The sequence below is a fragment of the Triticum urartu genome, chromosome 7A (assembly GCF_056163025.1).
Source record: "Triticum urartu cultivar PI428250 chromosome 7A, HENAU_Tu73, whole genome shotgun sequence".
Classification (NCBI taxonomy): domain Eukaryota; kingdom Viridiplantae; phylum Streptophyta; class Magnoliopsida; order Poales; family Poaceae; genus Triticum; species Triticum urartu.
In genome coordinates, this window is record NC_141879.1 from 632,919,966 (window position 1) to 632,947,221 (window position 27,256).

General features: G+C 48.2%; 1 protein-coding gene and 1 pseudogene across 1 annotated transcript; one reads left to right on the plus strand and one right to left on the minus strand.

Moving 5' to 3' along the window:
* Positions 1-11,090: 11,090 nt before the first annotated feature.
* Positions 11,091-12,249, minus strand: LOC147960840 (uncharacterized). The gene has a single exon (XM_087537069.1). It carries the CDS (start codon positions 12,106-12,108, stop codon positions 11,284-11,286), a length of 825 nt encoding a protein of 274 aa, XP_087393195.1. The 5' UTR covers positions 12,109-12,249; the 3' UTR covers positions 11,091-11,283.
* A 165-nt stretch (positions 12,250-12,414) lies between these two features.
* LOC125519197 (putative cyclin-dependent kinase F-2) lies at positions 12,415-13,940 on the plus strand (annotated as a pseudogene).
* The last annotated feature ends 13,316 nt before the right edge of the window (positions 13,941-27,256 follow it).

The following is a 27,256-nucleotide window of genomic DNA, read 5'->3' on the forward strand; positions in this document are numbered from 1 at the left end:
CCTATTAGGACTAGGAGAGGTGGCCGGCCCCCTCCTCCTCTTTTCCCCCTCCGCGAATCCTATTCCGACTAGGATTGGGGGGGGGGAATCCTACTCCCAGAGGGAGTAGGACTCTCCTGGCGCGCCCTCCTCCTTGGCCGGCCAGCCTCCCCCCTCTACTCCTTTATATACGGAGGCAGGGGGCACCTCTAGACACACAAGTTGATCCACGTGATCTATTCCTTAGCCGTGTGCGGTGCCCCCTGCCACCATATTCCTCGATAATACTGTAGCGGAGTTTAGGCGAAGCCCTGCTGCTGTAGTACATCAAGATCGTCACCACGCCGTCGTGCTGACGGAACTCTTCCCCGACACTTTGCTGGATCGGAGTCCGGGGATCGTCATCGAGCTGAACGTGTGCTCGAACTCGGAGGTGCCGTAGTTTCGGTGCTTGATCGGTTGGATCGTGAAGACGTACGACTACTTCCTCTACGTCGTGTCATCGCTTCCGCAGTCGGTCTGCGTTGGGTACGTAGACAACACTCTCCCCCTCGTTGCTATGCATCACATGATCTTGCGTGTGCGTAGGAAATTTTTTGAAATTACTACGAAACCCAACAGGTCGGATCATGGAGACGTACGACTACATCAACCAAACGCTTCCGTTGTCGATCTACTAGGTATGTAGATCATACTCCCCCTCTCGTTGCTATGCATCACCATGATCTTGCGTGTGCGTAGGAAATTTTTTGAAATTACTACGAAACCCAACAGTGGCATCCGAGCCTAGGTTTTATATGTTGATGTTATATGCACGAGTAGAACACAAGTGAGTTGTGGGCGATATAAGTCATACTGCTTACCATCATGTCATACTTTGGTTCGGCGGTATTGTTGGATGAAGCGGCCCAGATCGACATTATGCGTACGCTTACGCGAGACCGGTTCTCCCGACGTGCTTTGCACAGAGGTGGCTTGTGGGTGACAGTTTCTTTAACTTTAGTTGAACTGAGTGTGGCTATGCCCGGTCCTTGCGAAGGTTAAAACAGCACCAACTTGACAAACTATCGTTGTGGTTTTGGTGCGTAGGTAAGATTGGTTCTTGCTTAAGCCCGTAGCAGCCCCGTAAAACTTGCAACAACAAAGTAGAGGACGTCTAACTTGTTTTTGCAGGGCATGTTGTGATGTGATATGGTCAAGACATGATGATGATTTTATTGTATGAGATGATCATGTTTTGTAACCGAGTTATCGGCAACTGGCAGGAGCCATATGGTTGTTGCTTTATTGTATGCAATGCAATCGCAATGTAATGCTTTACTTTATCACTAAACGGTAGCGATAGTCGTGGAAGCACAAGCTTGGTGAGACGACAACGATGCTACGATGGAGATCAAGGTGTCACGCCTGTGACGATGGTGATCACGACGGTGCTTCGGAGATGGAGATCACAAGCACAAGATGATGATGATGGCCATATCATATCACTTATATTGATTGCATGTGATGTTTATCTTTTATGCATCTTATCTTGCTTTGATTGACGGTAGCATTATAAGATGATCTCTCACTAATTATCAAGAAGTGTTCTCCCTGAGTATGCACCGTTGCGAAAGTTCTTCGTGCTGAGACACCACGTGATGATCGGGTGTGATAGGTTCTACGTTCAAATACAACGGGTGCAAAACAGTTGCACACGCGGAATACTCAGGTTATACTTGACGAGCCAAGCATATACAGATATGGCCTCGGAACACGGAGACCGAAAGGTCAAACGTGAATCATATAGTAGATATGATCAACATAATGATGTTCACCAATGAAACTACTCCATCTCATGTGATGATCGGACATGGTTTAGTTGATTTGGATCACATAATCACTTAGAGGATTAGAGGGATGTCTATCTAAGTGGGAGTTCTTTAAGTAAATTAACTGAACTTAAATTTATCATGAAACTTAGTACCTGATTAGTATCTTGCTTGTTTATGTTTGATTGTAGATAGATGGCTCGTGCTGTTGTTCCGTTGAATTTTAATGCGTTCCTTGAGAAAGCAAAGTTGAAAGATGATGGTAGCAATTACACGGACTGGGTCCGTAACTTGAGGATTATCCTCATTGCTGCACAGAAGAATTACGTCCTGGAAGCACCGCTGGGTGCCAGGCCTGCTGCAGGAGCAACGCCGGATGTTATGAACGTCTGGCAGAGCAATCTGATGACTACTCGATAGTTCAGTGTGCCATGCTTTACGGCTTAGAATCGGGACTTCAACGACGTTTCGAACGTCATGGAGCATATGAGATGTTCCAGGAGTTGAAGTTAATATTTCAAGCAAATGCCCGGATTGAGAGATATGAAGTCTCCAATAAGTTCTATAGCTGCAAGATGGAGGAGAATAGTTCTGTTAGTGAGCATATACTCAAAATGTCTGGGTATAATAATCACTTGATTCAATTGGGAGTTAATCTTCCAGATGATTGCGTCATTGACAGAATTCTCCAATCACTGCCACCAAGCTACAAGAGCTTCGTGATGAACTATAATATGCAAGGGATGAATAAGACTATTCCCGAGCTCTTCGCGATGCTGAAAGCTGCGGAGGTAGAAATCAAGAAGGAGCATCAAGTGTTGACGGTCAACAAGACCACTAGTTTCAAGAAAAAGGGCAAAGGGAAGAAGAAGGGGAACTTCAAAAAGAATGGCAAGCAAATTGCTACTCAAGAGAAGAAACCCAAACCTGGACCTAAGCCTAAAACTGAGTGCTTCTATTGCAAGCAGACTGGTCACTGGAAGCGGAACTGCCCCAAGTATTTGGCGGATAAGAAGGATGGCAAGGTGAACAAAGGTATATGTGATATACATGTTATTGATGTGTACCTTACTAATGCTCGCAGTAGCACCTGGGTATTTGATACTGGTTCTGTTGCTAATATTTGCAACTCGAAACAGGGACTACGGATCAAGCGAAGATTGGTTAAGGACGAGGTGACGATGCGCGTGGGAAACGGTTCCAAAGTCGATGTGATCGCAGTCGGCACGCTACCTTTACATCTACCTTCGGGATTAGTATTAGACCTAAATAATTGTTATTTGGTGCCAGCGTTAAGCATGAACATTATATCTGGATCTTGTTTGATGCGAGACGGTTATTCATTTAAATCAGAGAATAATGGTTGTTCTATTTATATGAGTAATATCTTTTGTGGTCATGCACCCTTGAAGAGTGGTCTATTCCTGTTGAATCTCGATAGTAGTAACACACATATTCATAATGTTGAAGCCAAAAGATGCAGAGTTGATAATGATAGTGCAACTTATTTGTGGCACCGCCGTTTAGGTCATATCGGTGTAAAGCGCATGAAGAAACTCCATACTGATGGACTTTTGGAACCACTTGATTATGAATCACTTGGTACTTGCGAACCGTGCCTCATGGGCAAGATGACTAAAACGCCGTTCTCCGGTACTATGGAGAGAGCAACAGATTTGTTGGAAATCATACATACAGATGTATGTGGTCCGATGAATATTGAGGCTCGTGGCGGATATCGTTATTTTCTCACCTTCACAGATGATTTAAGCAGATATGGGTATATCTACTTAATGAAACATAAGTCTGGAACATTTGAAAAGTTCAAGGAATTTCAGAGTGAAGTTGAAAATCATCGTAACAAGAAAATAAAGTTTCTACGATCTGATCGTGGAGGAGAATATTTGAGTTACGAGTTTGGTGTACATTTGAAAAATTATGGAATAGTTTCGCAACTCACGCCACCCGGAACACCTCAGCGTAATGGTGTGTCCGAACATCGTAATCGTACTTTACTGGATATGGTGCGATCTATGATGTCTCTTACTGATTTACCGCTATCGTTTTGGGGATACGCTCTAGAGACGGCCGCATTCACGTTAAATAGGGCACCATCAAAATCCGTTGAGACGATGCCTTATGAACTGTGGTTTGGCAAGAAACCAAAGTTGTCGTTTCTGAAAGTTTGGGGCTGCGATGCTTATGTGAAAAAGCTTCAACCTGATAAGCTCGAACCCAAATCGGAGAAATGTATCTTCATAGGATATCCAAAGGAGACTATTGGATACACCTTCTATCACAGATCCGAAGGCAAGACATTTGTTGCTAAATTCGGAAACTTTCTGGAGAAGGAGTTTCTCTCGAAAAAAGTGAGTGGGAGGAAAGTAGAACTTGACGAGGTAACTGTACCTGCTCCCTTATTGGAAAGTAGTACATCACAGAAAACTGTTTCTATGACACCTACACCAATTAGTGAGGAAGCTAATGATGATGATCATGAAACTTCAGAACAAGATACTACTGAACCTCATAGATCAACCAGAGTAAGATCCGCACCAGAGTGGTACGGTAATCCCATTCTGGAAGTCATGCTACTAGATCATGATGAACCTACAAACTATGAAGAAGCGATGGTGAGCCCAGATTCCGCAAAGTGGCTTGAAGCCATGAAATCTGAGATGGGATCCATGTATGAGAACAAAGTATGGACTTTGGTTGACTAGCCCGATGATCGGCAAGCAATTGAGAATAAATGGATCTTCAAGAAGAAGACTGACGCTGACGGTAATATTACTGTCTACAAAGCTTGACTTGTCGCAAAAGGTTTTCGGCAAGTTCAAGGGATTGACTACGATGAGACCTTCTCACCCGTAGCGATGCTTAAGTCTGTCCGAATCATGTTAGCAATTGCTGCATTTTATGATTATGAAATTTGGAAGATGGATGTCAAAACTGCATTCCTGAATGGATTTCTGGAAAAAGAGTTGTATATGATGCAACCAGAAGGTTTTGTCGATCCAAAGGGAGCTAACAAAGTGTGCAAGCTCCAGCGATCCATTTATGGACTAGTGCAAGCCTCTCGGAGTTGGAATAAACGCTTTGATAGTGTGATCAAAGCATTTGGTTTTATACAGACTTTTGGAGAAGCCTGTATTTACAAGAAAGTGAGTGGGAGCTCTGCAGCATTTCTGATATTATATGTAGATGACATATTACTAATTGGAAATAATATAGAATTTCTGGATAGCATAAAGGGATACTTGAATAAGAGTTTTTCAATGAAAGACCTCGGTGAAGCTGCTTACATATTAGGCATTAAGATCTATAGAGATAGATCAAAACGCTTAATTGGACTTTCACAAACCACATACCTTGACAAAGTTTTGAAGAAGTTCAAAATGGATCAAGCAAAGAAAGGGTTCTTGCCTGTGTTACAAGGTGTGAAGTTGAGTAAGACTCAATGCCCGACCACTGCACAAGATAGAGAGAATATGAAAGATGTTCCCTATGCATCAGCCATAGGATCTATCATGTATGCAATGCTGTGTACCAGACCTAATGTGTGCCTTGCTATAAGTCTAGCAGGGAGGTACCAAAGTAATCCAGGAGTGGATCACTGGACAGCGGTCAAGAACATCCTGAAATACCTGAAAAGGACTAAGGATATGTTTCTCATATATGGAGGTGACAAAGAGCTCATCGTAAAAGGTTACGTTGATGCAAGCTTTGACACTGATCCGGACAATTCTAGATCGCAAACCGGATACGTGTTTACATTAAACGGTGGAGCTGTCAGTTGGTGCAGTTCTAAACAAAGCGTTGTAGCGGGATCTACATGTGAAGCGGAGTACATAGTTGCTTCGGAAGCAGCAAATGAAGGAGTCTGGATGAAGGAGTTCATATCCGATCTAGGTGTCGTACCTAGTGCATCGGGTCCAATGAAAATCTTTTGTGACAATACTGGTGCAATTGCCTTGGCAAAGGAATCCAGATTTCACAAGAGAACCAAGCACATCAAGAGATGATTCAATTCCATCCGGGATCTAGTCCAGGTGGGAGACATAGAGATTTGCAAGATACATACGGATCTGAATGTTGCAGACCCGTTGACTAAGCCTCTTCCACGAGCAAAACATGATCAGCACCAAGGCTCCATGGGTGTTAGAATCATTACAGTGTAATCTAGATTATTGACTCTAGTGCAAGTGGGAGACTGAAGGAAATATGCCCTAGAGGCAATAATAAAGTTATTATTTATTTCCTTATAATCATGATAAATGTTTATTATTCATGCTAGAATTGTATTAACCGGAAACATAATACATGTGTGAATACATAGACAAACAAAGTGTCACTAGTATGCCTCTACTTGACTAGCTCGTTAATCAAAGATGGTTATGTTTCCTAACCATGAACAATGAGTTGTTATTTGATTAACGGGATCACATCATTGAGAGAATGATCTGATTGACATGACCCATTCCATTAGCTTAGCACCCGATCGTTTAGTATGTTGCTATTGCTTTCTTCATGACTTATACATGTTCCTATAACTATGAGATTATGCAACTCCTGTTTACCGGAGGAACACTTTGGGTACTACCAAACGTCACAACGTAACTGGGTGATTATAAAGGAGTACTACAGGTGTCTCCAAAGGTACATGTTGGGTTGGCGTATTTCGAGATTAGGTTTTGTCACTCCGATTGTCGGAGAGGTATCTCTGGGCCCTCTCGGTAATGCACATCACTTAAGCCTTGCAAGCATTGCAACTAAATGAGTTAGTTGCGGGATGATGTATTACAGAACGAGTAAAGAGACTTGCCGGCAACGAGATTGAACTAGGTATTAGAATACCGACGATCGAATCTCGGGCAAGTAACATACCGATGACAAAGGGAACGACGTATGTTGTTATGCGGTCTGACCGATAAAGATCTTCATAGAATATGTAGGAGCCAATATGGGCATCCAGGTCCCGCTATTGGTTATTGACCGGAGACGTGTCTCGGTCATGTCTACATTGTTCTCGAACCCGTAGGGTCCGCACGCTTAAGGTTACGATGACTGTTATATTATGAGTTTATGCATTTTGATGTACCGAAGGTTGTTCGGAGTCCCGGATGTGATCACGGACATGACGAGGAGTCTCGAAATGGTCGAGACATAAAGATTGATATATTGGAAGCCTATGTTTGGATACCGGAAGTGTTCCGGGTGAAATCGGGATTTTACCGGAGTACCGGGAGGTTACCGAAACCCCCCGGGAGCTAAATGGGCCATGATGGGCCTTAGTGGAAAAGAGAAGAGGCAGCCCTACATGGGCCGCGCGCCCCTCCCCTCCCTTGGTCCGAATAGGACAAGGAGAGGGGGCCGGCCCCTCTCTCTCTTTTCCCCCCTCCGTGAATCCTATTCCAACTAGGATTGGGGGGGGGGAATCCTACTCCCAGAGGGAGTAGGACTCTCCTGGCGCGCCCTCCTTGGCCGGCCGCCTCCCCCCTTTAGTCCTTTATATATGGAGGCAGGGGCACCCCAGAGACACACAAGTTGATCCACGTGATCTATCCCTTAGCCGTGTGCGGCGCCCCCAGCCACCATAGTCCTCGATAATATTGTAGCGGTGCTTAGGCGAAGCCCTGCAGCAGTAGTACGTCAAGATCGTCACCACGCCATCGTGCTGACGGAACTCTTCCCCGACACTTTGCTGGATCGGAGTCCGGGGATCGTCATCGAGCTGAACGTGTGCTAGAACTCGGAGGTGCCGTAGTTTCGGTGCTTGATCGGTCGGATCGTGGAGACGTACGACTACATCAACCAAACGCTTCCGTTGTCGATCTACTAGGTATGTAGATCATACTCCCCCTCTCGTTGCTATGCATCACCATGATCTTGCGTGTGCGTAGGAAATTTTTTGAAATTACTACGAAACCCAACAGGTGCGACTGCCGGTGAAAACCACACCGACTTCGGTCATGACGGATGAATCGACGTATTTGTGTCGTTGCATTGTTGAAGGCATCGTTGAACTGATATACGCCATTTGAAGCCAAGACATACTCTATAACACTAAGCCTCTAGTTTTAAAGAGCCCACATTCAATTGAGGTCTTCAATTATAATTTGGTCACCTGATTTTGACCGGGTCAACAATTTCTCAAACCTCTCTCATTCAATTCTTTTATACTACACACTATGCTTCCTAATTTTTGAGGTCTCATAATTAATTGACGTATTCAATTTAGAATTGGGTCAACCAATTTTGACCGGGTAAACACTTTCTCAAGCTCTCGTGAGCAGGTGGGAGACCTCCCGACCCGGCTTCTCGTGAACCTCCCTCCATTCTCTCATAAAAGAGCAAACCCTCTCTATTATTTCATGTGGTGCCTCAATCCTCTTGCCATTCTTTATCTCGTTTCGTGCCAGCCATAGGGCATAAACTGCATGGATCATCGCATGTCACTCATCTTCATGAGCTTCGGCAAACCACCCAAAAGCATCCAATTCGCCAGCTCGCCCTGGGAGCATGTGAAACTCGGTGGGGCTGCCACCGTCACTCCCTTTTCTGAATGCAACTGGTTCCAAAACTGGACTGAGTGTTGGCAAGTCCAAAATCTATGCATGATAGTCTTCACGTCCACACACTGTACATAAAACTCTTGGCTTTATCCTCCATTGCAGCAGCTCCGCATCCACCTCCAAGCCATTCCTAATCACTCTCCACATGTGAATCTTAGTCTTGCTTGGTGCGCTGGTATCCCAAAGGCCCAAGTGCCCTTTATGCTTGTTGACTGAACTAGAAGATTCTGGCCATCCGGTTTTCAGCTTATTCATAGTCATTCTCATGTGATAAGCGGAACGCACCGTGAATATGCCGTTCTTCGTATAGTTCCAAGCTAAGCAGTCCTCCATCGATGGCCCCCCCAATAGCTATTTGTTTTATGTCTTGCGCATCATCCGGCGAGAACATTCCATCAACTCTGATATTGTTCCAAGCATCGCCTGACGCCACCAGTAGATCTGCCACCTTAGTCACACCCTGCACAAACAAAGCCCCGAGTAGCCTCATGCTGTCGCTTCTCAGGATCCAGTTATGATGGTGTATATTGATACTTGTTCCATCACCGACCCTCCAAACAAGTCCTTCTCTCAAAAGATCACGCCCACAGAGGATACTCTGAAAAGTGAAGGAACCCCCCGAGGGACACATGGCTGACATAATCGTGGTATCTGGAAAGTACCTTGCCTTAAGAACTCGAGCACATAACGACGTTGGGTATTGTAAGATCCTCCATGTCTGTTTGGCCAAAAGGGCTTGGTTGAAAGCTTCCGGATCACGAAAGCCAAGACCCCCATCCCGCTTTGCCTCACACATCTTCTCCCAAGAGATCCAATGCACCTTCTTATCACCATTTGTTGCCCCCCCCCCCACCAGAATTTTGACGAGATAGAAGTCAGGTTCCGGCGCATTTCTTTGTGAGGTGGAAACAACTCATGGTGTAGGTTGGTGTAGCTTGGAGTACTGACTTAACAAGTACTTCCCGCGCAGCCTTTGATAGTCCCTGTCCCTTCAAACCGTTAACCTTTCCTTTCGAGCACTCCGTGACATATTTGAAAGTACCATCCTTTGATCTCCCAACCAGTGTGGGGAGACCCAAATAACGCTCGCCAAGTGCCTCATTATGAGCACCTAGTATGTTTTGTAATTGGCTTTTCATGTCATCCTGAGTGCCTTTGCCAAAGAAGATGGCAGATTTTTGTAAGTTAATGCGCTGACCTGAAGCCTCCTCGTACTGCCTCAGAATTTCCTTCAGCTCCATCATATTTTCCGTTGATCCCTCCAGGAACACAATACTGTCATTGGCACATAATTTTCTCATTGTAGGTTCTCGTTACCATCTGAGGTTTGTCTAGAATTGCCCAATATCATTCATCCTGTACCATAGGTAAAATTTGCATGCTTGGTTACTATCAATTTCTTTTTATAGCCAACATTGTTATAAGATTTACCTTTGTATTTTGTAATGACTTCCCTTCAAGTTCTTTGCTTGATTATTTTGGTTTTCAAAAACTTCGGTGTTGAAGTACTTAGTTTTTAGATGGACACAATCAATTCTCTAGTTTCTTTCATCATTTTTTTGTCTAGTTTCACCCTTGTTCTGATTATAAAATTCATGATTGTTTCAATTTAAGGTATAAAGGAACAATACATTCTGAAATATGAGTAAACTTCTTTGCATGTAGATAAGTTTCCAAGGTGGATGCAAGTAGGTAAGTCAACTCAGAATTCCGGAAACCGGACATTTTTGCCCACAAACTAGTTAAGCCGATGGAGTGCGGATGATGATGGTGGGGACGGCGTGGGCCATACCGGCTACCCCATATCCGCCCCAGACATGGGCTGGATATGGGGGTTGCCAGACAACCCCGACATTAGGGATAGGTTTGGGTAGCCCGGTTGAGTGGCCAAATTTTGTCTAGACATCGCCCGGGTAGGCCACTCAATGTTTGGGGCGAAATTGAGGGGTGTGGAATTGAGGGGTCTGGCTGTAGATGCTCTTACAGGTCATTTGGCAATATAAAAAGATGGAGAGAGGGGCATGGGGTCTCTACCGTTGTTTATCAATGGTAACCTTGGAGTGTGATGATTGGCTCTCATGGGCTGCAGATATGAACCGAATCAGGGTTCTAAATGCCAATAATGGCATTGCATCATGTATGAAAGGGAAATCATGTACAACTATCAATATTGGACCCTGACAGTGTCGAACGTCGGGTATGAGCACATGGAAACTCTGAACGTTTTCTATGGCCTTTAACACAGCTTTTTCTACATTAAAATAAAAATACCTCGCTATAAGTATAAACAGAAGAAGGCAAAAGCTGATATACGCTGGTCCATATTTTGCCGCTGCTTTGTATGCAATCTGTGTTGAGTATAATCCAACTTGCAAACCTCAGGAAAGATTCATCTTTTTCTGAATGTATATCATGGTTATGTCATACATATGTAGTTTCATATCAAGAAACAGCAAGAAGAGAATTTTGTCAATTTTGACAGAATTCCAATTGCTACTTAGACTGCAAGTCTGAACATTTTTTGTCGAAAAAGGGGGAAGCCCCGCCTCTGCAAGTCTGAACATGGACATGAGAAACACATAATTGCAAAAGGAGACATTTGTTGATTGCTTATGTCAGTGCAGAATTATATAATTCGACGCAAACACATCTTTCCCAACACGAGGATCAATTTCTTTCAGTTCTTTGCAGATTTCAGCAGATTTTAAACACTAAATCTCGCTTTCAATTCATCAACTTCTTTCGATCACGTACATACAGAACATGCATACGAGCTACGAGCAACTGCATTGCAGTAGTGCTACTTTACTTACAACTACAGTATGCCATGTTCGAGTCTTCGAGAAGAAGGATATACATAAAAGTGACCTAAAAAGTGACCAGGAGTAGTTCTGGATCAACTGTCTTCTTGACTAGAGCTACACCTGAAGCTGCGTCCTGACCGCGAAGGTCTTCTTGACCATGGAGCTAGTGCACCTCCTGATCGGCTGCATCTGAGACGCCGGCTGCATCATCTTGGGCGCCTGCACCAACTGCGTCTTGCGCCGCCGTTTGGCGTCCGCTGCTTCCTGGTAACCTTGGCGGAGCTTGCGCTTCGCGGCTTCCATCTTCTCCTCCGAGCAGAGCCGGGCACGGTCACCGTCGACGAAGCCGGCGGCAGGATCGGACGCCTTTTTGATGATTTCCGCCGTCTTCTTGGCCAAAGGCTCGCCGAAGATTTTGTGAGGCCGCTTCGTCTTCGCGTCAGGACCGGCGCAGGCACGCTGCTGCTGGCCGACGGTAGGTGGAGTGACCTCGACGGCCTGCGTCAGGACACGCTGCTGCGGGACGTTCTCCACCTTCTTCTTCATGGGCATGGCTGCTGTGACCTCGACGACCTCGTCCTGGACGGAGGTCTCCCACCCGCTCACGATGCCGCGCGCGAGGAGGCGGACGCGCTCCGAGTCGTGCTCCCGCAGCGCGCGCACAGACTCCGCGAGCTCCGTGGAGATGGGCACCTCTGGCGTTGATGGAACCACCCTGAGCGTCTCGAGAGACTCTGCCATGAGGTCGTCGAGAATCCCGCAGATACGCTCCGCCTGGTCGTCGTCGGCGGCGTTGCAGAGCCCTACCAGCAGGTCCCCCCTCGCGCGCTGGAACACGTGGCGGGAAAATTGGTCTGGGTCGGCGGCCTCGATGGCGGCGTCCACGGGGTCGAAGGCACCGTAGAAGCTGTTCCACCGGCGGAGCATCTGCGCGGCCATGGCGGCGGCTTTTCCGCGAGCTCCTGTGATCGATCTTGTGGTGGATGGGGGAGTGGGGAGGATTGGATGGGGAAATTGGGAAGGAAGAAGGCGATCGCCTACCACGAGGCCCCCAATGCAGCTTATATCTCCCGGCGAGGCGGTGACGCGAGCAGAGCACCACTCCCGATCGAATTCGGAAGCGCGTTTCGCTCCAGTGGAATCCGATTGAGCAGCGGCAAACGCGCACCACGCGTTGCCCGCACGCCACGAAATCTTGCCACCCCATGGTTACCGACACGCACCAGCAGCTGGGTCGGGCAACCCATGGCCACCGTCTGGCGAATCGCCGCCGTCGAAGCCGCCATTGGCGCCATGATCAATGACCACGACGCCGGCTCCCACAAGAGACGGCGCATCGGGAGCACCGAGGACTACGAGCTGACGCGCGTGCTCGGGAAGGGCGTCTTCGGCGTCGTCGTCAAGACGTCGCCCTCAAATGCCTCATCCGCTCGCCCGACGACGGCAGCGGCAAGAGGAGGCGCCGTGCCGACACGCTCCACCGTGACCTGCTGCGTGAGGCGTGCTACCTCGCGGCGTGCCGCGGCCACCCCTCCGTCGTCGGCTTGCACGGCATCGTGCAGCCTCGTCCTGGAGCACGTCGGCCCGAGCCTCTGTCACGTCCTGCGTGGTCGCCGCCGACCGTTCGCGGAGAAGGAGACCCGCCGCGTCATGCGGCAGCTTCTGAGCGGCGCCGGGAGGATGCATGAGCCGGGCATCGTCCACCGGGACATCAAGCCCGGGAACATCTTCGTCGGCGGCGAGGGTGTGGTGAAGATATGTGATCTCGGGCTGGCCATTTCCATGGCGAGCGCGACGCCGCCGCGCGGTCAGGCTGGCACGCTCTGGTACATGGATCCCGAGATGCTCCTGGGGAAGCCGGACTAGGACGAGCTCGTGGATGCCTGGTCGCTCGGCTGCGTCATGGCGGAGCTGCTCGCCGGCGAGCCACTGTTCCCTGGCCACAGCGCGACCGACCAGCTCCTCAGAATTTTCCGCGTGCTCGGTAGCATGTGTATGGCATCCACGCCGCTCGCCGCCGCGGAGCAGAAGCTGCTGACCCGCCGAGGCGGCAGCCGGCTTCGTGAGCTGTTCCCCGAGGAGCGCCTGTCGCGCGACGGGTTCGAGGTTTTAGAGGGGCTCCAATGCCCATTTGTTGGCTTTGCTAAATGTCTTCTTCCGGGACAACCAACAACTCGTCCCGTCCCGCTCCCGCGAGCGGGAGGGGCGGGGCGAACCCTAAATCGCGCCGCCGCCGTCCTCCTCCTCGCGCCCCCTCCCTCGCCGCCGCCGGAGCGCGCCGCCGGGCAAAGCCCGGTCGGCGTAGGCGGCGGCGGGGATCTCTTTCCTCCCTCGGCGGTCCTGCAGCGCGGGATGTGACGACCTCCATGGGACGCGGCGCTCGCGCGGGGCGCGGGCGGCCGTGGGCGCGGTGGCGGCTGCGCTGGCCCGGCCTGTTGTGGAGCGGCGGGGCTGCGAGCAGCAGGTGCGGGGGCCTTCGGGCGGCGGCGGCTGCGATGTGGCCGGGCGCAGGTGGCGGGGGGCGTGGTCTGCGTCGTATCCGGCCGTCCTTGGGCTGGTCCTCTGGCTGGGCGGGGTTGGCTGCGGTTGGCTGCCCTTGGCCAGGCGCTGGTGCAGCCATGGTGGCGGCGTGCGGGCTTCAGGCTGGTCCCATGGGGCTGCACCTCCCGGCGGCGCGTCTTTTGGCGGCGGGGTTGGCGGGCGGAGGTGTGGCCGGTGGTTGTGTGCTCTGTCGGGCCTTCCGTTTGGTCCCGGCGAGCGGCGCGGAGTAGGGCAGCGGCCCGGCGTGGTGGCTGCTCTGGTCGTGGGATACGGCGGCGCTCGGAGGTATGGTGTGGCCTCCCTGTTGCCTAGTGTCTACACGACAGCTCGGCGGTCCCGGCTGCAGCGACGGTTGGCTTCTTCGTCGGCGTCGGCTCGTTTGCAGGTGGACTGTTTCGGCCTTCGATCCCTTCCCTCGGCGCTCGGGCACTACTTTCGTCGAAGGGCTGGCCCTCTCCTAGTTACAGTCCATCGCCTGTCTCGCGCCCGGTGCAGCGAGATCGAGCCCGTCTTGTGCCCGGCTGTTGGATCGAGCTCGTTTCGCGCCCGGCAGCAGGACTGTGCTTGTCTCGCGCCCGGCTGCAGGACCATGCTCGGTTCGCGCCCGGCTGCAGGACCGTGCTCGGTTCGCGCCCGGCTGCAGGACCGTGCTCGTCTTGCGCCCGGTGCAGCAGGACGGGTCGATGGTGGCTAATTTTGGCCGACCTTTTGGGTCTCGGCGCTGGAGCCGTTCAGGGGTGCGAAAACCGGGGCCTTTCCGCTCGTCTCTTTGGTTGGGGTAGCGGCGGGTCTTAGGTGTGGAGGTGTCAAGGTCTTGGATGCCGGGGCGGCGGCCCTGGTGGTGGTAGTGCGGCGCTCTTGGGCAGAGCCCATGGCTTGGTGCTGCCCGGTGGCCATGGCCGTGTGGGCGGCATGGTAGCCAGGGTGTGGCGTTCAATGACGGTGAGTGTTGGTCGGGGTGAAAACCTGCTCTGTCTTCGGCCAGACCGGCGGCGGCGAAGCTCGTTCCCTTCTTGACGGCGTCGTCGCGGCTCTCATTGCCAGTCGTGTTTCTCCAGGGGAAACTCTGATCCTCAGATCGGGCAGCGGCGGCGCTCCGGTGTCGTAACCTTCCTAAAGGCGCCGTCTTGGAGTCCACGGTTCGTCGTATGTGGCTTCATCTCTTCGCGGTGGCATGTTCATAAAGAGTCCCCGATTACTCTTGTAGTGATAAGGGTGGTGTTGCTGCGCTTAGCGCCTATGTATCCTGCCTTAGGTGTGTGCGTGTGTTGTGATGGCGTGTGTTTGTACTGGTTTATTGTGAATCGTTGCTTTATATATAAAACGGGATGAAAGCTTTTTTGGGTAATGCCCATTTGTTTGCTGGCAGCTTCAGCCGCGTAGGATGCGTGCTCGACCACCATTCTACTGGGATTGCATTTCCATTCCTCCAATGTTCAAAGATGATTTATTTTGTAATGTATATTGACGAATTTACCGCCAGGGACGAACGCACCTTGTAAGCATGCCTGAAAAATGTAGAAAGCTTGAGCTGCAACGGAATTGTAAATGAGAGTATCACTGTGCTATCAATTCTGCAGTATTGCATTCTCAGAGTTTCAATACTGGCGATTAGAAAATGACACTCCAGCATTATTACACATCAGAGAGAGATGCAAATAAAAAAGAATTGTCATTTTTCACTTGACTAAATTTAATTTGTCATCATTCGAATTTTATCCCCGTTGGATAACACACGAAGATTCGGGCTGTTGTTCTCTTTCCCGGAGGCAATGTTATGGGACAAGCCCGTTTCGTTTTGAGAGTTGCTATCTTCTTCTCCTCTTTATTTGAAATTCTCTTATCTACCCGGTTTGGGGGAGAGAAAAAACAAAGAACGAGAGGGCCAGCCCGACGGTTGCTATCTTCTTTTCCTCTTTATTTGAATTCTCTTATCTACCCGGTTTGTCATTCCTATTTTGTAAGTGGCACTGTGGTCTTTTATGTCCTTATTGAAAGTCTAGACCTTAGAGAGATCGATCTCACAGGAAGACAAAACACCTGGACGAACAACTTGGACAATCCAACGTGTGAGAAGTTGGATCGAGTTCTTGGTAGTGTGGAATGCGGACAAAAATATCCTCTGTAACAACGCAAGCATTACAGAGGGGCCTATCTGATTATACTCCTATTTTTGCTAACTTTGGGGAGGCGACCCGTGTAGGAAACAAGAATGTTTTCTCCTTCGAATTGTCATGGTTTGAACGAGAAGGCTTCCTCGATTTGATAGCCAGGGAATGGGCTATGGAAAACCGAGGTCAGACAAACATCGAGGAATGCCAATATAAGATTAGACATTTGAGATAGTTCCTGCAGGGCTGGGCAAAGAATCAAAGTGGTGTTTACAAATTGGTGAAGGAGAGGCCTCTCAATCTAATTATTGATTTAGACCTGAAAGACGAGGTCAATGTGCTAGGCGCAACCAATCGCAAGGCTAAACGAGAAGCCGAAGAGAAGCTCGGGAAGAGGAGATAATCATAATGGGCTCTCAGAGTGAAGGTCCGACAAGTGACTCAAGGAGATAATAATACTTCGTTTTTTCATATGATTGCGAATGGAAAACACAGAAAGAGAATCATACAATTGGAACAGGATGAGGGTACTACTGTAGGACACGAGAACCTAAAATTGTATATCTCAGAATTCTATAGAACTATTTAGGGCACGAGAGAATAATTGTGTGTTGCTTGATGAGAAAATGACTGATGATGTGAATCAGCTGGGGCTCCTGGCCATGGGCCGCCCGGCCCGAAAAAGCCTGGCCCGACGCTGCTCCCGGGTCGGGCCTGGGCCTAGGTTTTGAGCCTGAAGGCTAGGTCGGGCCAGGCCTGGGCCCGCTGTTTCTGCCATTTACTGAAGAGGCCCCGCCCGAGGGCTGAGGCCCGGTGTTTTTTTTTGCTGTGATGGGCCGGGCTCAGGCCTGAAAACTAGGCCCGACGGCCGGGCCGGGCCGGGCTTGGGCCTGAGTTTTCTACCTCGGGCTTGGTCAGGTCTGGCCCGAAGCCCGGCCTGGCCCGGAGGATGGCCAGGTCTACTGGGGACCGACGAGAACGAGATACTGTTGGCTCCCTTTGCTAAGAATGATGTATTTGAGGCGATAGCAGAGATGAAAAATAATAACGCATCGGTCTGGATGGTTTTCCAACTAAATTTTGTAAGAGGTGTTGGGACATTATTAAGGAAAACCTTCTTCCCATGTTCCGTGATTTGTTCTGTGGTCAATTACAATTATTTCACCTCAACTTTGGAACCATTACTTTGTTGCCAAAGAAGGAGGAGGCAGTCCACATTGAGCAGTTCAGACCGACATGTCTGCTTAATGTGAGCTCCAAAATATTTACAAAAGTTAGCACTAATCGACTCACACATATTGCGCATTCTGTAGTGCAGCCGACACAGATGGCCTTCATGCCGGGACGACATATCCTGGAGGGGCTAGTCGTTCTTCATGAAACTTTGCACAAAATTCACTCGAAGAAACTAGATGGAGTTGCCTTCAAGGTGGATTTTGAGAAGGCATATGACAAAGTTAAATGGCCATTTGTGCAATAGGCCTTACATATGAAGGGTTTTGATGAATCCTGGAAGAAGCAAGTCGAATCTTTCGTACAAAAAGGCAGCATTGAAATAAAGGTTAATGATGACATAGGTCATTATTTCCAGAGGCAAAAAGGATTAAGAGATGGGACCCAATGTCTCCTATGTTGTTTAATATTATGGCCGATATGTTGGCAGTTCTCATTGGTGGGCCAAGGAAGAAGGTCAAGTAGGTGGACTAATCCCTCATTTAGTGGATGGTGGGGTTTCCATCCTCCAATATGCCAACGATACTATTATTTTCATGGAACACAATATGGTGACGGGGAGGAATATGCAGTTGGTTTTATGCATTTTTGAACAACTATCGAGTTTGAAAATTAATTTCAACAAGAGTGAATTATTTTGCTTTGGGTGCGCCAAAGAAGAACATGATAATTATAGACAGTTGTTTGGGTGTGAGTCGGGAGCCCTCCCTTTTAGATATATGGGCATACCAATTCATCGTCAAAAGCTAACCAATAAAGAGTGAAGCACATTGAGGATCGATTTGAGAAAAAATAAGTTGCTGGAAGGGCAAGCTTATGTCTTATGGGGGACAACTAATTCTCATTAACTCTGTGTTGACGAGTATGCCGGTGTTCCTTTTATCTTTCTTTGAAGTACCTGTGGGGGTACGGAAAAGGTTAGATTGATATCGATTAGGTTTTTTTGGCAAAGCGACGAGAACAATTCAAAATACAGGTTGGCTAAATGGGACATAATTTGTAGGCCGAAGGACCAAGGGGGCCTAGTGTAATGCCCCGAGACCGATGTGCCAGGTGTCCTCCAGCTATTCGCTGTTGTTGCCATGTCATTGCTTGCGTGTCATGCATTGCATATCATGTCATCATGTGCATTTCATTTGCATACATGTTCGTCTCATGCATCCGAGCATTTTCCCCGTTGTCCGTTTTGCAATCCGGCGCTCCGTTCTTCTCCGGTGGTCATTTCTACCTTTCTTTCATGTGTGGGGGTTAAAAATTTCCGGATTGGACCGAGACTTGCCAAGCAGCCTTGGTTTACCACCGGTAGACCGCCTGTCAAGTTTCGTACCATTTGGACTTCGTTTGATGCTCCAACGGTTAACCGAGGGACCGAGAAGGCCTCATGTGTGTTGCAGCCCAACCCCCTTTCATTTTGGCCCAAAACCCACCTAAACCTCCTCTATCTTCTAGAGCATTCGATCACGATCGCGTGGCCGAAAACCGCACCTCATTTGGACTCTCCTAGCTCCCTCTACCTATAAATATGTGCTCCTCTCCCGAATTTCGCGGTCAAACCCTAACTTCTTCCTCCTCCCGCCAACGGACACGTCCACCCTCTCGCCCGGACATGTTCGCCTCGTCCTGCGCCCAATCCTGAGCAGCCACGCGCCCCCACCGCCGTCTCCACCGCGCCGGCCCGCTGGGCCCATCGCGGGCCCGCCCGGCCCGGTCGCCGCCGCCGCTTGCCCGACCGACTCCCCGCGCGGGAGCCCGAGCTGCGCGCCGCCCCGCCGCCCTTTGCCGGCGTTCGCCTTCGCCGGCACCTCGCCGCGCCTCCGCCGGCGTCTTCCGCCTCGCCGGTGCTGCTCTGGCCGCCGCCCTCCGCCGCCTTGCCAACGCCGCGCCGCCCGCACGTCGCCGGCCCCGCCGCCCCCTGCCTACTCCGGCGAGCTCCCATGACGCCGGCCACCGCGTTCCTCTTCTCCGGCGAAGATCTCCGATGAGCCTCGGTTCACGCGCCCGGATCTGGATCGGGTCAAACCCTAGGTTGACCCCGAAATTTCCCTAAGTCCTTTTTATTTTTACATCCTGGAGCACTTTTCATCATGCCATAACTTTGCATCCGTAGAACCGTTTTGGGCATATAGCATATCAAAATGTTCGTCTCAGAGAGCACATCATTTCATCTCATTGCATCATTTTCATTTGAGTTCATCTTGATGCCCGAAATGCTGTTGGAAGAGTGCTATTTGAGTTAATTGTCAGATCTGCTGCTCCAAATAGCTATTTGTCATTTTTGCCATGATTATTGTGTGCATGTTATGCTCATGAGCTCTACATATGTTTTGTTATATGCTTTGCCATCTTTCCAGAGATGCAATCCATATATTTTTGTGATGTGTGTGGTGACTAGCACAAGCTTGTAAAGTGGTGCATTCGTTAATGCTGATTTCAGGGACTTAGCATTTCCACTAAGTCCTTGATCTGTTTATTTCAATATGCCATATGTTCATGTTGTTTCCTAGTGATCCGTGCCTCTTTTGAGGATGATCAGTAAGGATGATTTGTTAATCTTGTGGTGCTCTATCCATCCATGCCTTTGTTTGCAATTATGGAGCATCCTAGCTTGAGTCAATCGAGCTCTACTTTTGCTATTTCGTGAATCTGGGCAGATTGTCTACTTGTTAGCGATTTTGCCGAGGATGTTGTAGTTGATCCGTGTATGCTATGTTATTGTTCTTGCCATGTCTAGCTTGTATAATGTGTATTATTGATGGGTGTACGCTTAGATTGTCATGACTTGCTCTGTAGTGAGTGCATCGAGCTCGTAAACATGCCTACTTGCTATCATATTTGCATGCTCCAGTTTTTCACTAAGTCTGTAACCTGATTATGTTTTTGCCATGTTCACATGCTTGCAATTGTATTTTCTGATCCCTTTTGGCTCAAGGTCACTAAGGGACTTTTGTTAAGTTCTTTGAGTAGCTCCATGCCATGCTTTACTTTGCCATATTCAGTTCCTGTAGCATATAGTTTTCATGCTACAAAGTGTGCTACCTGATCTGAAATTCCAGACAAGTGTTAATTTCACCAAGTCTGAAATCTGTTTACCAAATGCACTTTTGCCATGCTTGCTTGAACCTGTTAATGGATGAATTGGCCGTAGCTCAGTGTTCATCTTTTGTTAAGCTTTATGAGTGGATCCCTGCCATGTATTTTGTTGCCATGTTTGAGTGCTGTAGCATAATTATCTTGTTGCATTTAGATGGTAACTTGTTGTTTATCGCAGACCGTTGCCATATTTGTTTTGCTTACCATTTCCAAACCGTGCATCCGATTCCGGCGTACTTTATATCGATTTCAACTGAAATCACCTCACCTTTCCAGTGGCACACTTGGATTTCCAAGTTGAGGCCATGTTCATTCATTCCCTTGCAAATCATGCATATGCATCGCATACCGCATCCCGCACATCATGCCATGTTCATGTGTGGTTTGTTTACTATGTTGTTTGCTTCTTTCCGGTGTTGCTTCTTCGGGTTGGTTCCAGTAACGTCGTGTTTGTGAGGAACCGTTCATCTACGTCCGTTCGTCTTCTTCATGGGCTCGTTCTTCTTCCTTGCGGGATTTCAGGCAAGATGATCATACCCTCGAAATCACTTCTATCTTTGCTTGCTAGTTGCTCGCTCTTTTGCTATGCCTATGCTACGATACCTACCACTTGCTTATCATGCCTCCCATATTGTGAACCAAGCCTCTAACCCACCTTGTCCTAGCAAACCGTTGATTGGCTATGTTACCGCTTTGCTCAGCCCCTCTTATAGCGTTGTTAGTTGCAGGTGAAGATTGAAATTTGTTCCTTGTTGGAACATGGAGATGATGTTCCTTGTTGGAACATGTTTAATTGTTGGGATATCACAATATATCTTATTTAATTAATGCATCTATATACTTGGTAAAGGGTGGAAGGCTCGGCCTTATGCCTGGTGTTTTGTTCCACTCTTTCCGCCCTAGTTTCCGTCATATCGGTGTTATGTTCCCGGATTTTGCGTTCCTTACGCGGTTGGGTAATAATGGGAACCCCTTGACAGTTCGCCTTGAATAAAACTCCTCCAGCAATGCCCAACCTTGGTTTTACCATTTGCCACCTAGCCTTTTCTTTCCCTTGGGTTCTGCAGACTCAAGGGTCATCATTATTTTAACCCCCCCCCCCCGGGCCAGTGCTCCTCTGAGTGTTGGTCCAACCTGTCAACTGCCAGTGGCCACCAGGGGCAACTCTGGGCTGGCCTACCCGTACCTAGGACAATCTGAGTGTGCCCTGAGAAAGAGATATGTGCAGCTCCTATCGGGAGTTGTCGGCACATTCGGGCGGTGTTGCTGGATTTGTTTTAACTTGTCGAAGTGTCTTGTAGAACCGGGATACCGAGTCTGATCGGAACGTCTCGGGAGGAGGTCTATTCCTTCGTTGACCGTGAGAGCTTGTCATGGGCTAAGTTGGGACTCCCTTGCAGGGATTTGAACTTTCGAAAGCCGTGCCCGCGGTTATGGGCAGATGGGAATTTGTTAACGTCCGGTTGTAGAAACCTGAAGTTGACCTTAATTAAAATACATCAACCGCGTGTGTAACCGTGATGGTCTCTTTCCGGCGGAGTCCGGGAAGTGAACACGGTGTTGGAGTTATGCTTGACGTAGGTTGTTCTAGGATCACTTCTTGATCATAGTTGTTCGACCGTGCTTTTGCCTTCTCTTCTCGCTCTCATTTGCGTATGTTAGCCACCAAATATGCTAGTCGCTTGCTGCAGCTCCACCTCATACCTCTTACCCTGCCTATAAGCTTAAATAGTCTTGATCGCGAGGGTGCGAGATTGCTGAGTCCCCGTGACTCACAGATACTTCCAAAACCAGTTTGCAGGTGCCGATGAAACCGTGCAGATGACGCAACCAAGCTCAAGGAGGAGCTCGAGGAAGATCTTGTTCTTTATGTTGTTCCATTTTCCAGTTGATCAGTAGTGGATCCCAGTCGGGACGATCGGGGATCTGTGTAGCATTTGGGGTAGTCTTCTTTTATTTTGGTTCTGTAGTCGGACCTTGTTTGTATCTGGATGATGTAATGCTTTGTTTCATGTAATTGTGTGAAGTGGCGATTGTAAGCCAACTATGCATCTCTTTCCCTTATGTATTACATGGGTTGTGTGAAGATTACCTCACTTGCAACATTGTTTTCAATGCGGTTATGCCTCTAAGTCGTGCTTCGACACGTGGGAGATATAGCCGCATCGAGGGCGTGACACCTAGGGATTGAAAACCTGGAGATAAAGAATAGGTGCCTACTTAGCAAATGTTTGTACAGACTTCTGGTGGAGAACGAGTGAGTGTGGATATAATTGTTGCATAACAAGTACCTATATTCCAAAACACTCGCACATGTAACGGCTCAGCCGAATGATTCACTGTTTTGGAAAGTATTGATCTGTACGAAGGTGGCTTATTTCAATAGGACAAAATTCAGTGTTCGGAATGGTAATACCACCAAGTTTTGGGAGGACACATAGCTAGGAGAAAACCACTCGCCATTCAGTATCCTACCCTTTACAATATTGTACAACGGAAAGAGGCTTTCGTTAGTACAATTTTAGGATCTGTTTCCCTTAACATTCATTTCAGAAGATCATTTGTGGGTGAGTGATGGGATAGATGGTTCCATCTCGTGTGGAGTTTGATGGAGATCAACCTATCAGATGAGCCGGGTACACTATATTGGAGACTGTCGGAGTCAGGTGTATTCTCAGTTAAATCAATGTATATTGATTTGATTAATACTGGACCAATCCCAAAATCTTCGCACATTTGGAAAATTAAGGTACCCCTAAGTATAAAAGCTTTTATGTGGTTTGTTCACAAGAAAGTAATCTTGACCAAAGAAAACCTTGCAAACGATGTTGTTTTGTGATACTGATGAATCAATGCAACATATGTACTTTCCATGCCCACTGGCCAATTTACTATGGCGCACAATGCACGTGGCCTTTAATGTTATCCCACCTAATGACATAGACACTTTATTTGGGACTTGTCTTAATGGGGTGGAGCCTAAACTGTCGGGAAACGTAGTAGAAAACAAAAAAAATGCCCTACGATCACCCAAGAATATGAAGATGCATTAACGGTTTGGATTTGGTCGGTACTGACTTTGAGTAGCAGCGGAAGAAGATGAGTCGGTGTAGATTGTATTTGGAGTCCCTTGAATTGTAGATGAACGATCCCACGAACTACCCACGAACCTCTCTATGAGTTGCAAGCGTATGGTCTGCACGATCCGGCAGCGCTTCGCCGCCTAGAGCCAATCGTCGCCAGAGAATTAGAGGGAGGAGATTAGAACCACACTGGGCTTCTAGTTATGAGCATTAGAGGATCTTCTTCTAGTTCTAATTGATCAAGTAGAACCAAGTAGAACTAGATGAGGCTCCAAAACTTGTGTGCTGAAAAAGTGCCAAAGCCACTACTATATATAGGTTTGAGGGAGAGGAGGGGCGCCACACAAGGGGGGCGGACTCCCCCCCCCCCCCCCCCCCCGCGTTCACAGCCGCCCCTCCATAAAATTTATACATATCCTTTCACCTAAGATGATCACGAATGAATACAGAGAATTGCGTAGATAGGAGGAGGAAACGAACCAACCCCAAAAAACAAACAAAAGGGAATGAGAGAAATGATTAGAACGATTGAGGGGCCCCATTCCTTTTGCCCAGGGGGAATCATTGTAGGGGACAGGCTTCTAGGGTTCTTCCATATCTAGATATAGAGATGGATGATGATAGAGATCTAGATCTTTTTGTAGATAAATCCTTTAAGAAATTTCTGTTGATCCACTTTCAAGATCTATGAACAAGAGACCCAAAAAATTCCATGTAAAAAAGAGATGAATAGATAGGGTTGAGCTGATAGTAGTACTGGGTACGATGATGGGGTGAGAGAGGAAAAAACCTATGAGATGGATCGGGAAAAGTGACCTCCGGCTCAGCCCACGACTTCCTTCCCTTCGCATAGCTCAAGTGACTCCCTTCCCAGCCCGGCACGACGAATCCTGCCTGTTGGGGAACGTAGCAGAAATTCAAAATTTTCCTACGTGTCACCAAGATCTATCTATGGAGAAACCAGCAACGAGGGGAAGGAGAGTGCATCTACATACCCTTGTAGATCGCTAAGCGGAAGCGTTCAAGAGAACGGGGTTGAAGGAGTCGTACTCGTCGTGATCCAAATCACCGGAGATCCTAGTGCCGAACGGACGGCACCTCCGCGTTCAACACACGTACAGCCCGGTGACGTCTCCCATGCCTTGATCCAGCAAGGAGAGAGGGAGAGGTTGAGGAAGACTCCATCCAGCAGCAGCACAACGGCGTGGTGGTGCTGGAGGAGCGTGGTACTCCAGCAGGGCTTCGCCAAGCACCGCAAGAGATGAGGAGGGAGAGGGGTAGGGCTGCGCCAAGAAGAAAAGGAACTCGTGTGTTTTGGGCAGCCCAAACCTCAAGTATATATAGGGGGAGGGGAGGGGCTGCGCCCCCACCTAGGGTTCCCTCCCTAGGGGTGGCGGCCGCCCCCAGATCCCATCTGGGTGGCGGCCAGGTGGAGGGGAGAGGGAGGCGCACCAGGCATGGGCCCTAAGGCCCATCTGCCCTTAGGGTTTGCCCCCCTCCTCCCCTTAGGCGCCTTGGGCCCTTGTGGGGGGGCGCACCAGCCCACCTGGGGCTGGTCCCCTCCCACACTTGGCCCATGCAGCCCTCCGGGGCTTGTGGCCCCACTTGGTGGACCCCCGGGACCCTCCCGGTGGTCCCGGTACGTTACCAATAAAACCCAAAACTTTTCCGGTGACCAAAACAGGACTTCCCATATATAAATCTTTACCTCCGGACCATTCCGGAACTCCTCATGACGTCCGGGATCTCATCCGGGACTCCGAAAAACATTCGGTAACCACATACAAACTTCCTTTATAACCCTAGCGTCATCGAACCTTAAGTGTGTATACCCTACGGGTTCGGGAACCATGCAGACATGACCGAGACGTTCTCCGGTCAATAACCAACAGCGGGATCTGGATACCCATGTTGGTTCCCACATGTTCCACGATGATCTCATCGGATGAACCACGATGTCGAGGATTCGATCAATCCCGTATACAATTCCCTTTGTCTAGCGGTATTGTACTTGCCCGAGATTCGATCGTCGGTATCCCGATACCTTGTTCAATCTCGTTACCGGCAAGTCTCTTTACTCGTTCTGTAACACATCATCCCGTGATCAACTCCTTGATCACATTGTGCACATTATGATGATGTCCTACCAAGTGGGCCCAGAGATACCTCTCCGTCACACGGAGTGACAAATCCCAGTCTCGATTCGTGCCAACCCAACAGACACTTTCGGAGATACCCGTAGTGCACCTTTATAGCCACCCAGTTACGTTGTGACGTTTGGCACACCCAAAGTATTCCTACGGTATCCGGGAGTTGCACAATCTCATGGTCTAAGGAAATGATACTTGACATTAGAAAAGCTTTAGCATGCGAACTACACGATCTTGTGCTATGCTTAGGATTGGGTCTTGTCCATCACATCATTCTTCTAATGATGTGATCCCGTTATCAATGACATCCAATGTCCATGGTCAGGAAACCGTAACCATCTATTGATCAACGGCTAGTCAACTAGAGGCTTACTAGGGACATGGTGTTGTCTATGTATCCACACATGTATCTGAGTTTCCTATCAATACAATTCTAGCATGGATAATAAACGATTATCATGAACAAGGAAATATAATAATAACTAATTTATTATTGCCTCTAGGACATATTTCCAACAGTCTCCCACTTGCACTAGAGTCAATAATCTAGTTCACATCGCCATGTGATTAACACTCATAGGTCACATCGCCATGTGACCAACATCCAAAGAGTTTACTAGTGTCACTAAACTAGTTCACATCATCATGTGACTAAGACTCAATGAGTTCTGGGGTTTGATCATGTTTTGCTTGTGAGAGAGGTTTTAGTCAACGGGTCTGCAACAATCAGATCCGTATGTACTTTGCAAATCTCTAGGTCATATTATAAATGCTGCTTCCACGCTCCACTTGGAGCTATTCCAAATGGTTGCTCCACTATACGTATCCGGTTTGCTACTCAGAGTCATTCGGATAGGTGTTAAAGCTTGCATCGATGTAACCCTTTACGCCGAACTCTTTATCACCTCCATAATCGAGAAACATGTCCTTATTAGTCCAAGGATAATTTTGACCGCTATCTAGTGATCCACTCCTGGATCACCTTTGTACCCTCTTGCCAGACATGTGGCAAGGCACACATCAGGTGCGGTACTCAGCATGGCATACCGTATAGAGCCTATGACAAAAGCATAGGGGACGACATTCGTCCTTTCTCTTTCTTCTGCCGTGGTCGAGCTTTAAGTCTTAACTTCATACCTTACAACTCAGGCAAGAACTCCTTCCTTGACTGATCCATCTTGAACACCTTCAAGATCATGTCAAGGTATGTGCTCATTTGAAAGTACCATTTAGCGTTTTTGATCTATCCTCATAGATCTTGATGCTCAATGTTCAAGTAGCCTAATCCAGGTTTTCTATTGAAAAACACTTTTCAAATAACCCTATATGCTTTCCAGAAATTCTACATCATTTCTGATCCACAATATGTCAACAACATATACTCATCAGAAATTCTATAGTGCTCCCACTCACTTCTTTGGAAATACAAGTTTCTCATAAACTTTGTATAAACCCAAAATGTTTGATCATCTCATCAAAGCGTACATTCCAACTCCGAGATGCTTACTCCAGTCCTTAGAAGGATCGCTGGAGTTAGCATACCTTTTAGCATCCTTAGGATCGACAAAACCTTTCTGATTGTATCGCATACAACCTTTCCTTACGAAAACTGGTAAGGAAACTCGTTTTGACATCCATCTGCCAGATTACATAAATGCAGCTAATGCTAACATGATTCCGACGGACTTAAGAATTGCTACGGATGAGAAGAACTCATCGTAGTCAACTCCTTGAACTTGTGAAAAAACTCTTCGCCACAAGTCGAGCTTCATAGACGGTGACATTACCGTCTACGTCCGTCTTCTTCTTAAAGATCCATTTATCTCAATGGCTTGCTGATCATTGGGCAAGTCCACCAAAGTCCATGCTTTGTTCTGAT

Excerpts from the sequence above, each read along its gene's own strand:
- LOC147960840 (XM_087537069.1), bottom strand. The coding sequence starts at position 12,108 with ATGGCCGCGCAGATGCTCCGCCGGTGGAACAGCTTCTACGGTGCCTTC.